The 14,014-nt window shown below is 34.3% G+C and overlaps 1 protein-coding gene across 3 annotated transcripts in view; it reads right to left on the bottom strand.

The window, feature by feature from the left end:
* Positions 1–14,014, bottom strand: part of LOC149085075 (uncharacterized) — a 137,460-nt gene that overhangs the window by 62,336 nt on the left and 61,110 nt on the right. For all 3 annotated transcript variants that reach the window (XM_089232858.1, XM_089232857.1, XM_089232859.1), the window contains exons 3-7: positions 7,010–7,075; positions 6,739–6,874; positions 3,622–3,838; positions 1,190–1,360; positions 19–90 (exon numbers count right to left, since the gene is read on the bottom strand). In XM_089232858.1, the coding sequence (XP_089088984.1) occupies positions 19–90; positions 1,190–1,360; positions 3,622–3,838; positions 6,739–6,874; positions 7,010–7,075 (662 nt within the window). The remainder of the gene's footprint in view (positions 1–18; positions 91–1,189; positions 1,361–3,621; positions 3,839–6,738; positions 6,875–7,009; positions 7,076–14,014) is intronic.

The raw sequence follows: 14,014 nt of genomic DNA, 5'->3' as shown, positions 1-14,014 counted from the left end.
ATAAACATGAAAACATACAGGCAATTCGTCGCAAGTTTCTCGCTCAGATCGTGTCGGATCGCACGTCATTATCATCCACTGCAGATCCATCTATAGTAACAAACAAAAGACATTAGATATCAAACAGAAATTTGAGAGATTCCAAATCATTCACCGTCTTTTGAAATTCCGTTATTGGATACTTAAATAGTATATTAGTGGTGAAATATGCACTTGAAAACACCAAAATATGCACTTAAAAATGTCAAAACATAAGATAAAGTTAAAAATTCCGAAATATGCACCAAAAATGAGAAAATATGCATGAAAAAAATCACCATGCAAAAAAAGAAGCAGATATGTTTTTAAAGTGCATATTCATTTCAAAAAATATCCCCATATATGTAAAATACAAATACAAAGGCCACAACAGACAGAATGTCCAACGAGGTGGCTGAAAAAAGATGGTCACAAAGAATATCGATGTCGAATTGCATATCTAAACTATATCAAAAATACAGCAACCCAATAGAGAAATAAAAAACCAATAATTATGATAAAATATAAATATACTGCCCATAAAAAATTATGGTTGCCTCATCTAAAAATGGATAGCTTCTCGATTTATCCCAATATGTATATCGTATTTCTTTTTAAACGTATCAATTGTGTTAGAATTCACGACCCCCCCCCCTCCCCGGAGGTAAGCTAATCCATTCATTCCCGACCCTATTGGAGAAAAACTCTCTGCGATATATATATGTATATACTAGCATATGCAAATAACTTCTACATCTTTGTTATTTAGGCATTTTTAATTTCTAGTTTGCTACAGCTCCTCGGTAACGAAATACCAGTAACAAAAGAATTTCGACGCTATTTTTAAGAAACATTGAACACTTTTGACGTTATCTCTAGAAATAGATTTACGATAAAACTGGCTGATATTTGAAAATTACAGTATTACAAACGTCTCTATTAATTCACTAAATGCATGAAAAAAAACCGATGTTATGAAAATATTATGAGCAATATTTATTTGAAAAATTATTTAAAAAAAAGTGATTGAGAAAAAATATGCAGTTATTCTAAAAAATGTTTGATTTTATGCATTCATATGCTTTAATGCTAAAAAAGGCCAAAATATGCAAATGCATATGCACCATATAGTCCGGGCTCTAATGATGAATATCAAGAACTCGATTTTTACCTGCACAGGTTTGGAATCTTCTTCGTATTTCGCCACCATGATCGCTCCATTAACGTCTATAGGTCTTCTGGCTTCAAGCGGTTGTGTTCTAACAGGTTCGCAATCAATGTAGAGAGTAACTCGATCAGTTAATACACTGAGATCAATTTTATGCCATTCTTTATCATCCATCTGTGACGAAAAAAAAAATGCTGTAGTAAAAAGATAACTAACATTTCAATTTACAAAATACCAATTTAGTCGCATTTGAAGTCTAAACTTTGACGCTCTGACTCTTCACATTTAGACATAAAATATATTGTCGATATCATAATTAGAGTAGAGATAGAGACATCTAAAAAAACATGATTTCCTTCGGGGTTTATTCCACGTCTTCCTGCTTGAATATAAACCTTAAAATTATGCAAATATGATGGTTCATAAATAATATACGGTGTGTCGATGAAGATAAGCAATGTAGGGTGTAATCTTTGATACATGTTATTCTTACTAGAAGTCATGTTATAAGGTGAATGGACATTTTTTTTAACTATATGCCATCGTAAATAATTCGTTCATTGCTGAAGGCAAACTCAACTTAGGTATCATTGCTCAAGTCTTGGAATAAAAAAAAATGTTGATCTTAAACGATAAATGGTAGGGTAATTGGGCATCGTTAGATCAATAAAGAACGATTATCTAGAAGCAAGTTTGTTTTCCCACTCGTAAGTAATACTTAACGTTATTACACAGATGATTATGAAGGACAAACTCGAATACGCCATGGTCATTTTTTGTACAATTTGCAGCTCTTGTGTTCAATAACCGCATAGCATTATAACTAAATACTATTCAGTTCCTTCTCATACAGAATTTCATTGAAAAACTATCTCAAATTTTTTAACATTTTGATCGCGTCTCTTATAAACAGTCTCAGAAGTTCAAGCTTAAAATGAAAATGCCAATAAAATCAAAAACACAAATTCAAAATTATATTCACAGGTATATAATTGAAGTGCAATCCAAATCCATTAAAATAAGTGCATTTTATTGAATATAACACTCTGATGGTTAGTTAGAATGTGGCGGCCAAAGCTGTATTTAAAGATACACAAGAATAATATATATTTTTAATTTTAGTGAGAAAATCGTTGTCTCAAAAGTTTAAGCAATTTGTGCAAATTTTAAAGAAGACGTGTTGTTTCAGCTGAAGTGACGTGTTTTTAGAGCGGATTTGAAACAAAGGGAATTTTTTTGACAGTAAATCAAAACACATAAAACCACCTAATTCATCGCAGTTCACGAGGGAGGAGATGTTTAGAATCTTCAAGTGAAAATCGGAAGGTGAGACTATTGAACAAATTTCTAATGTTCTTAACCGATGAAATCGTGGTATATGTCAAGTTCTTGCCAAAGAGAACGTTTCTGATGGAAAAATCGAGATCTGGGAGACCACATACAACGTATATTCAGACAGATGACTGGTAAAGAGAATTATGTCAACTCAAAACTTGTCGTTGTTCCAAGTAAAAAACGTGAAAAATAATCTGTGGCTAAATATGTCAAAGATACAGAACATAGACGTATAAGAAACTGCCACTACATTAAACTGAAAAGAAATAGTATGCATAACATGTCATAAAACAACGTCACGAGAGATGAGAATGGTCAAGAAAGTGTATGCTTTATAAAGGAAAATGGCTGAAAGTAATATTCATTGAGGAGAACAAGTGAAATTTAGATGGCCATGATGGCTGGTACACATACTGGTATGACTTCACGAAAGAGCCAAAGACTTTCTTCGGCCGATGAAAAGTTGGCAAATTACCGATGATTTGGAGAGGATTTAGTTTGAATTTTCAGACCACTATGTCAATTTTTGACGGAAGACAAGACTTGAAGAAGAATCAGGAAACACTCGAGTAACATTTGTTACCATTTGACGAGCTTCTAAGGGATTCGAGTGGGATTTTCAGCATGGTGAAAATGCTTTCTTTCTTACTCCAACATGCACAAAAAACATTAGCTCTCACAATAAATTTTCTTTATAATCACGGAGAGCAACAAATGCCTCTAGAAGGACTCAGTATTGCTATCGTGGATGCTGGCTTTCTCTGAAGCCAGGAATACGATTCTGTCAGTGGGAACACATTTTTTTAAAGTAATACAGGGACAGAAAAACATCATTGACATGTTATTTTGGGATTGCATGTACTGTACAAGTATCTTTTTGCGTTACGCTTAAACTTTTGAGACAGATTCAAATGTTCATTTTATATTTTGTATCAAAAATGATTAAATTATTGCTTGTGAATTTTCATGTGAATGATAGACATGCTATTAAGGCACACAATTAGGAAAAATATCAAAAGTTTATTTGCTTTTAATTTCTCTTCATATTTGTCATATTCCTTTGGTGCTTAAACTTTTGATACGGACTATACAACACTTACGTCGATTTCAGAAAATCTTGCGACTTGAACACGTCCATCGAGGTTTATAGTAGACATTTCTAACGATTGTTTCCTAGGATTGAAAGATACTGAAAACTGAGGCCGACCTTGTAAATCTGATATGCGAATAAGGTTCCACGCGTCTTTACGTCCGTTTCTTCTCCGGAATGTAGATACAAAAGAGAACTGTTCTGGAAGCCCAAGAGGAAAGACAGCTCTATGAAAAGAAAGACAATACAGAAAATCAATAACAATAAACTAATAATACAATTAATGAAATTGTAAGAAATTTATGCTACAAACAAGGGGTTTTGCAATGAGGGGTCCCTAGAACAGATTCCAGGGAGCCCGATAGCTAAAGCAATTAACTTATTGTTTTTACATTAGAAATAGAAAATGGAAGGCTCAGAAGGCAATCAATGAAAGTCAATTAATATTAAAAATGATATAAAAGGATCTTTTTTAAAGCAGCGTTTCTCAACCTTTTTCTATGAAAAAACCTGTAATATGTCTGAAAAGTTTCGATGGACCACTGTGAGTAGTGCGACTACATGTCCTGTATTTTACGGGTGGTTCCTGTATTTTTGAGGTTGGACTGAATATTTTATGCAATCGTCACGTATTTAAAATTGTAAACGTAGATAATTTTCATAACTTACGTTATGATAGTTATCACTGTAATTATAAAAATTCATTTCACTGCAATGCAGCTACAGTTACTGAGATTTCCAGTAGCCCCAAATTTTTTCTGTGGTTCCCAACTTCGAGGTACGAATGCGAGCCGATCTCCCCGTTAAAAAGTCTCGTCACAGAGAGCAACCGGCCTACAACGGTACAAATATTCAATGATTACACTTCACTCCTAGTTTAAAAATAGATGGCAGATGGCAGCACTATAACAAGAATTACATAGAAACAAACTTCACGATGTATTCGCAACACGTACACGCATATTTCATGTACAGATTCGTTAAACGTTCTGGAGAGGAATATGGACGACGTGCATGTGTGGTTTAGTAGTAGTAGTAGCCCCTCATTTGCCTCATAATACTGTACGAAATGAGGAAATCCAGTGAAATTTCTGAAATATCTCTAAAACGTTTTGAGATTATGTTCTCATTTTCAGTACTTACTCATTTAATCAGATGATTTAAATCAGCCATAACTTTTTTTTTTTTTGCCCATTGCATGTATAAGAATAAAAAGTTTTATATTCTGTGTAAAAAACATTATTCCAAATAATCTTATAAAACTATTTTCGAAAAAATCGTCATTTGAACGTAGTCAGTTGCCTTAATGTCAGTTCCACAATTGAATAATTTTTCATTCCATTTGTGCCTGTCCGCGGACCACAGGTGGACCATAGGTTAGGAAACGCTGGTTTAAAGGATCTTTTTATTCCGTGGTGAGTATAAGTGGCGCTATCTGCTGTTGCAATATAAAAATAGTGACTTGAATGCTTTGCCAACTGAAAGTTTTAACAATGAAGAGACACTTGCAAAATTCTTGCAAAAAGACTTGTCATTTTCAAAAGACTTGAAAGTCATTTTCAGAACATTGACTTACACTGTGAGTGGCTTCTGAGCCCACATATACTCAATATTACTCGGTAAAGAGATCCGTGACCTTCAACTTATTGGCATGAGGATCCCTGGCCTTTGCCAGCCATTATCATCAAATTGGCACAAATTGTCCGTTAAACACAAAAAGTTAAGAACCGCTGCTTTTAATAGTTTGTTAGCAATATTAATGATTTTTTTCTTTACTTAATATTATTCGTCAATTAATTAATTCGTTAATATTCGGTAGGTCTTCGTAGAAAATTACTCGAGAATGATTGTTGCGCTTTACGCTTTACCTAAGCGGAAGTGTTTTTCTGAAGATATTCGTGCCAAAAAAGTATTCGATGTCACTTCCAATTTTTATTTTATATATATATATAGGGTGATTCAAAACTCAACATACAAACTTTTAGGGGAAGTAGAAAACACAAAAACAAAACAGAATCACATAGGAATGCATGACCGGAAACCCCAACCTGGAGGATAATCGAAGGTACAGAAATAACAAGCCAATAATGGGTGGAAAAACTCTTTATTTAGCGATACTTTACACGAGGACAGTACGTGTAAACGTTAAGTCCTCGAGTGAGGTATAGCAAAATAAAGAGTTTTTCCACTCATTATTGGTTTGTTGTTTCTGCATCTTCGTTTATCCTCCAGGTTGGGGTTTCCGGTCATACATTCCTATGCGATTCTGTTTTGTTTTTGTGTTTTCTACTTCAAGACTTGAAAGAATATCGTTGTAGAGGGATGTATCGTTATATCGAGTATCGTTGTAGTGAGGTTGCACTGTACTTGAAATTTAATGCCTTTATCTGTGAATAATAATACCATTGCGTAATTGGTGATTTTGATATATAAATATAAAAAATTGCAAATGAGTCTAGTATGAGTGATGAATATAGTCGTACCCCCCTCCCCCCCGATATAATGAACAATACATGTATGAATTATTATGTGTAGTATATATATATAGTACGATTTATATCATGTTTATCAACTACACGACGTTTGAGTATTATGCATATAATCGCCGGTAAAAGCGATTAATTTAAAGAAATGTATCAAATTTACCAACGCTGTTTGGGTACCATGCATAATCGCCGGTAAAAGCGATTAATTTAAGGATATTTATCAAACTTACCAATTGCTCGGTGATTATGCATCATCATATAACAACATGATATAACATCAACGGATAGTTTGGTTATTTAAAAATAGAACTTTAGTTTAAATATGTAACGCTCGGTTATTACAGATAATAACCGAGCGTTAAATATTTAAATCAAAGTTCCATTTTTAAGCAACCAAACTATCCGTTGATGTTAGGGACGCCGAATGAGTTTCGTGTGTTCAGTGCCGAACTGAAATAAGTAATCACCAGAAGTGACGTCACGAAAAGTTTTCGACGCGAGAAAAACACGATCAACTGAAAATTGACATTTTCCCATAGGTTATTTTTTTTTTTCCATCGAATCCGTAAATGCGAATAAAACGTCAATTGGCGTAAAAACTGGCATAATTCAAAAATCATAACTCATTATTTAGTAAATACCTGGTAGGAAGTGTCATATCAGCTCTTTTGGATAACCTGTAGGCGGTTTGCATTTTATTAGATCCTCTTACTTTTTTGACTCCCGGGAAGGCGAATTCACTAGAATCTAACCTAAATTTTCTTATGAGATCAAAACCTGAATAAAGAAATGAAATTAACTTACATGATCAGGATAGCTAAAGGAAATACACGTTGACCATTTACTTCGTGGAATTGGCAAAGAATTGGATAAATTCGAAATTCAATTTGTTACTCTTATTTGTTATCTTACCTGGTAAATCATCTTCTCCTATCCGAATATCAGGACATATCCTGCTGATATCGGTTTCTCTTTCTTCTGTAAAGTAAAAAAAAAAAAAAAAATGTATATATCGGTTACTTTATGAATATTATTGCAATTCTACTATAAGCTCATATACAGCAGTGTTTTTCTCAACTTTTCTGAACCCAAGGACCAGTAAAATGTCTGAAACAATTTTACGGAAGACTGGTGTCCCGTATTACGGGACATTCCTGTAGTTTCGGTTGCTCCGATTTTTTTTTATAGATCTGTAATTTTTTTCAATGATGCTTAGTTGAATTTTTCTAAAGTCATGAACACACAGTGTTTTTATAATACAGTATATAAATTATATTATGATAATTATGGCAAAAATATAGATATTCATCTCGCATGTTTGTCAGGTTCAACGTTTTTTTCTACATTTCTTCAGAAATTTTTATAAAAATTGGTGAGATTGTACCGACTTCCGGCAACGTTTTTAATGACAATTGGTTATGTCCCGTATTTTTCCCTATTTAAGATCTCAGTTTACCGTATTTTTTTCAATGAAATATGGTCATCTGATCATTTGAATATTTTTCCCGTGAAATAAATTTTTATTCACTACGATTTGTTGCAGAGCCTTTTATTCCCTTCCCCCCTCTTCAGCAATTTCGGAATTAATTAACAAATTACATTTAAAGGCAATAAATTGCATTTTTTTGGCAAAATTTAGTGTTATCATGTATTTACGATCACAATTTCTGGCATTTTCCTCGATGATATATGATAGTATAATTTTTATTTGAACACATATGGATATTACTAATATCAATTACAACGATATATTAATTTTTCATTCAGTGAGAATTAAATTATCGAGTCTGCCTGCGGACCACATGCCATCTTCACAGTGGTCTGCGGACCATAGGTTGAGTTGAGAAACGGTGATGAACATCGAAGTTTCGAGGTATGTGGAACTGACAATAAGTCGGGGAGACGGGGATGCCGGAAACTATGTACAAATTGGTTACTCAACTCAAGAAGTACCAATCATTTGTTGCTGAGCAATAACACTCAAATTTGACTGACATACACTGAAATTGCTCTTTAGAATATGATAAATTTTGAATTATAAGTCATTAATTTATTTACAGATATTTTTTGCACCTGACCATTCCTGAAGCCACCAGGTTTGTTCTCAAAGTGTTCCGTGCTTTAAAATGGCCCTGGTTCTATGGAAAGTCTTGCTGGATTCTAAAATTAATTACACTTTTCATTATGATACTTTACTTAAAAGCTTCATTTCTTCCGAGTTTCCTTTTTTTTTAACCTCTTCGCGACCCTTAAACCGCCTGTCATGGCTTGCCTTAAACTTAATTTTCACCCGTGGCAGCCAAAGAATATCACAGGACCTCACAGCAACCGCTCCTTAAGCGGAACCCCTCAAGGAATTTTGGTGAGAATTGACCTTTTTTGTTAAAAATGTATATTGCAAATAAAAAAAATATTAAGAAAAATTAAGTTTATATTGACAAAATTGAAAAAAATTAAGACGCTGATTTTTTCCTTGCTTTCTATCCAAGTAGAACTAATTTTATAAAAAAAATTCAAGTTTCCAAGGCTACTAGAAATGCTTAAATTTCACATATCTGCGATGGAAAAACTTTCTTGAAAATAATTAGTGTTTTTTCATAGTTTTATGAATGCTAATTAATTGCACAATTCTGACACACAAGAACAAAAATTATGGCCCAAGAAAAAACACAAAAACAATGAAAATTGTTTAAGACAACGAGAATCACGAAAATAATTTTCAAGGGACACCTATAGAATCGCGAAAAATCGTTAAAATCGTGTTCAACAGAGACCACGTGGTTATAGTGTAACAAAAAATTGTCGAAAATCATATTCTAGTAAGACCACGAGAATAACGAAAACTGTTCTAGGAAGGCCAAGCAAATATCTAATTAAAATGATGTTCGATGGAGACCACTGGAATCGCGAAAATATTCTCGTATGACTACGAGATTCACAAAACCATAATACAGGAAGAACACGAGAAAAGAAAAATACGTTTTAGGCAGACCACGAGAATCACGAAATTTATGTTATAAATGCCGAAACGATGACGAAAATCATGTTCTAGGAATCAATTTATCTCTAAAAAGACCACGAGAACCACGACATTCCGATTCTACAAGGACCAAGAAATGAAGAAAATCATGTTTTGAGAGTCCATGAGATTTATTCTCTACGAACAGAAGAGGAAATGGTGCTAATGGCAAAAATTATATTCTAGGAAGAATAATCGGAAGGGAATCGTTACATTCCATTGGGAATCACGAAGATACTTAGGAAGATTACAAGAATAAGAAAAATTATTTTCTGGGAAGACCACGGGAATCACTAAATTTGTATTCTAGTGAGACTTGGAACGAAATTTAGTCCATGAGGATCATGAAAATAATGTATTCTAGGAAGGCCAGAAGAACCGCAAAAATTGCTTTATGATGACCACTTGGATTGCAGAAATCATGCGCGAGAATGGCAAAAATCTTGTCTTAGAAAGGCCGTGAGAATTTTCAAAATAATATTCGATGGGGAGATCGGAAATAACTAAAATAATTTTAGAATAGCTAAAATATAATTCATAATTATATCGGGAATCACTAAATTTGTATTTTAGTAAGATCGCGAGAGTCGCGATAATTGTTTCATGAAAATAACGAAAATGGTTAATGAAAACGAAGAGTAGCGAAATTAGTTCTCGGAAGACCACAAGAATTGCGAATTTTCTGTAATGGGAATACGAAAAATTGACAAAACTTTTGTTCTAAGAAGGTCACGAGAGTTTCAGACATCATATCCTATATATCCTATATATCACTTGGAATCGCAAAATTTATTTCAGGCAGTTGGAAGTCAATTCTATTTTAAGCAAACCATGAAAATGATGGAAGACAGGCGATTCGAGAAAATTATACTCCAGCAAGAACACGTGAATGAAGAACAGTGTTTTTGAAAGACCCGAGAATAGTTAAAATCATATGCGAGGAAGACCGTGGGAATCACGAAAGTTTTTTTAGAATGCCAAAAATGAAAACTATGACAATTACAAAAATCGTATTTTGGGAAAGCCACAAAAATCGCAGAAATAATATTTGAGCAGAACCAGAGGAATCATGAAAATGATATTCTGGGAAGACAACGAAAATAGCAGAGAAATAATGTTTGAGCAGGACCACTTGAATCACGAAATGATACTCTAAGAAGACCACGAGAACCACAATTTTTTCTTCAAGGAAGACCACGAGAGCAGCGAAATTTGTTCTAGTGTGACAACGGTAACCACGAATACATTTCTGGGAAGACCACAAGAATCGCAAAATTTCTGCACTTAGAATACGTACAAAGAAATCGGCAAAAATCATGCTCTAGACCATGAGAATGATGAGAATCTTCCTAGAAGGCCACGAAGTCGTTAATGTTCGAGAAATACCACGGGAATCACGAAAAGTTTTTTAGAATCACGAAAATTAGAAAAATCATTTTTCAGGAAAACCACAAGAATCAGCGAAATAATTTTTGAGAAAAACCACGAGAATCATGAAATATTCTAGGAAGATCACGGATATCACAGAAATAATGTTTGAGCAGAACCACGTGAATCGTAAACATGTTTGAGGAGGACCACGGGAATCACGAAATGATACTCTAACGGCCGTATTCACCGACACAGTTTAAACTACAATCGTAAGTGAAAGGAGGTGAGATGAAAACGGATTGGTTAAATTCAGTATTTTAACCAATCTATGTCTATTTCTGATCCTTTAACCTGCGATTGTAGTTTAAACCGTGTCTGTGAATACGGCCGTTAGACGACGACGACAACCATAACTTTTTTTTTCAAGGAAAGACCATGAGAGCAACAGAATTTGTTCTAGTGAGACAACGGTAACCACGAATATTTTTAAGGAAAAACCACAAGCATCGAAAATTTCTGCACTTAGAGAATACAAGGAAATCGACAAAAAAATCTTACTCTAGTTCTAGTTAGACCACGAGAATGATGAAAATCTTCCTAGGAAGGCCACGAAATCATTAAAATAATATTCGAGAAATATTACGGAAATACGGACATCTTTTTCAGAATTGCAAAAGTGAAGATCATGACAATATCGTATTCTAATAAAACCACGAGAATCGAAAAAATGATGCTCGAGTCGAACCACGATTATCATGAAAATGATATTCTAGGAAGACGAAGAGAATAGAAGATATGTTAGAACACAGGACCACGGGATCACGAAAGTAACATTCTAGGAAGACCACGTGAATCGCAGAAATAATGTTTAAGCAGAACCTGGGAATGACGAAATGATACTCTAAAAGACAGTGTTTCTCAACCGCCGGGCCCTGATATCATTCATACCGGGGCGCGAGTGATTAGTCGTTTCATTTTTCCTCATTCATTTTCCTTCGACTCACAAAAATGAATGAAACAGGGCCGTGGGCTTCAAATGCTGAGAACCACTGCCTTATAGACTTGCAACCAATTTTCCCTGTCACAGCCTTGTTAATTTTTTAACTAGGCTGCTTCTCGATTTTAGTAGTCGTAATATTTTAAATAATACCACGTAATATATTTTCGTATCCTCGCTTGTGCGATCGAACCCACGGTACGGATATCCAAATTATATTTTTGAATCGTTTTGGAAAGCTTTCATGCTCCATATTTTGTTAATAGATGGCGCGCTAGTAAAAGCTTCTCAACATTGTACGCGAATTTTTCTACACACGAGAACATAGTTACCATTGCCTCAATGGGAGAAGCTATTGAGCAAGGTACGCGAAAGTTAGCAAAATAAAGTTCCAAAAAGTTGAATACTATTCCAAGATAAAAAAGGTTTTCATGTGCCCTTGTGTATCATTACTATGAGACAGAAATATTTTTGGTTATGCTGGAGACACCTTGTATGATGCCAGACCAGTGCATACTTCTAATAGCATGCGGTAAGATATACCGGGTACTCTATACTAGTGTTTCTCATCAGCCGGGCCGCGGCCTATTACAGGGCCCTGACATCATTTATACCGGGACGCAAGTGACTGGCCGTTTCTTTTCCTCCTTTTTTCTATTTTCCTTTATTCGTGTGTTTGACCAGGTCTCCTCTCACTTAGAAAAATAAATTTAACCGGGCCGCGGACCTTCTCTCAAAGGTTGAGAACCACTGCCCTATACCATTTCGACAATTTTGAAAAATGAGTGGCCCGTGCAAAACATTTTAAGGTAGGTGAGTGGCACGAGAAAAATTTCTGGTTTCGAGAGTGGCACGCGTTAAGAAAACATTGGCCATCGCTAGTTTATGGTAAAGGGCATCAATAATTAAAACAGGCGAGTCCTGAGTTACCAACAGAAACGGTAGGTGAACCCATCAGAAAATTATGAAGCTTTAGAAACGTCCTGATGAAGTGATGGAAAGAATTTTAGAATCCTTTTTAAAAATTTAAAATCTCTGCATGGCTTTTGGTCCGGAATCACAGCGTATGTAAAAGAGTTCCACTAGCAAAACTCGTTCTTATATACTCACCATCGTACTCTTTAGTGAATAAAATAAGAATGGGGCTAGAGAAATGTTTATATACCCTGCCATGAAACTTGAGCAGTTCAGTCCAGTATGCAAAAAGATTGGCACCTGCGATCAAAGCAAAATATGCCGAAAACTGTGACGTACGTCGCCAAACAATCAGCATTGCTGATGAACAATTTCGGAAAGAATTTGAAGTAAGGTGTAGAAAAACTATTATGGGAACTTTTACCGCGGAAAAACATTTCCAGTTATCTGAGGGCTTGTTGCAAAGTAAAATATTCTGTTTTAAGGTGTACAATACAAATTTGCACAGAAAACACCCCCGAATGTCGATGAATGTGGGAACAGCTGACTTTTTTTTACTATAAATTTCTTTCTCATTTTTTCATTAACACGTTCACAAGCTCTCATAGCTTTTGGATGAGTAGTTAATCCTCTATGGTCCCGTATATATTTCAATATACGTGGCAAATACATGGTCACAAAACCCATTATATAGTATGCGACATATTGAAAATATATTTCTTGCTGTACCTATTTTGTTTTTGGTATTTTAGAAAGTATATCTTTTATAGTGTCATTTCACTACCAAATACGGCATGTAAAAATAGAATACTTTCTAATCTAGAAAGAGTTGATTCCTTATTGGCATCATTTCTTGGTAGCTGTTGAAATTTTATGTGTTCAGAAATTTATAAAATCGCTCCAAATGGAGGGGATTGGAAATAAAATTCAAGGTAAAAACTATTCAACTTTGCTAAGCAAGATTTTATCTGTTTATAAATAACCTTAAAACCAAGGAAAACTGTATATTTTACCCTTAATTAATGTTTAATTTCCCATTTCGGAAATTAAAAGACCCACTCTAATTAAATAAATTGCTGTGCTGATGTATTGTTTCAATTTAAAATATGCTAATAGCACCCAATTGCCACACCAGTCTTTTTGCCTTATTGTCTATTTTTGAGAACGAAGCCGTGAACAAAATAATTCAATTTTTTGACAGGCGAGCATGTCTTTTTTTTAGTCTTTCTTCCCGCGTTTGTGTTTTACTTCTATTAGAGTTATTCCTGAAACGTTGGAAAACTCAGACGTTTGGTAGATATAGGTCTACCAATAAGAAAACATGCACAATTTCAGTTGGTTTTTTTTCCATTTCAATATTAGTCCGGGTGCTATGCTAGCTGGCTGTATCAAATCTTCTGTTCGTAATATCGCAAAAACTAAGGAAAAAAACTCCGTATGAAACTCAAAATTGAAAATTTCGGGAAAATTCTGAATTAAAGTAGAAACTAAAATTCACGAAAAAAAATTAAATATCTTGAGTTCACTTTGAAGACGTTTGCACACTAGTCAAACATATAAGTAGAGAGTAAAAGTGCAAAAAAAACTGTTGCTTTTGATAATGTCAAAAATGTTT

This window comes from Pholcus phalangioides, unplaced genomic scaffold, assembly GCF_987345545.1.
Source record: "Pholcus phalangioides strain wild (caught in Gottingen) unplaced genomic scaffold, Ppha-v1.0 ptg000007l_1, whole genome shotgun sequence".
NCBI classification, from domain to species: Eukaryota; Metazoa; Arthropoda; class Arachnida; order Araneae; family Pholcidae; genus Pholcus; species Pholcus phalangioides.
This window is presented reverse-complemented; position numbering and strand designations above follow the sequence as displayed.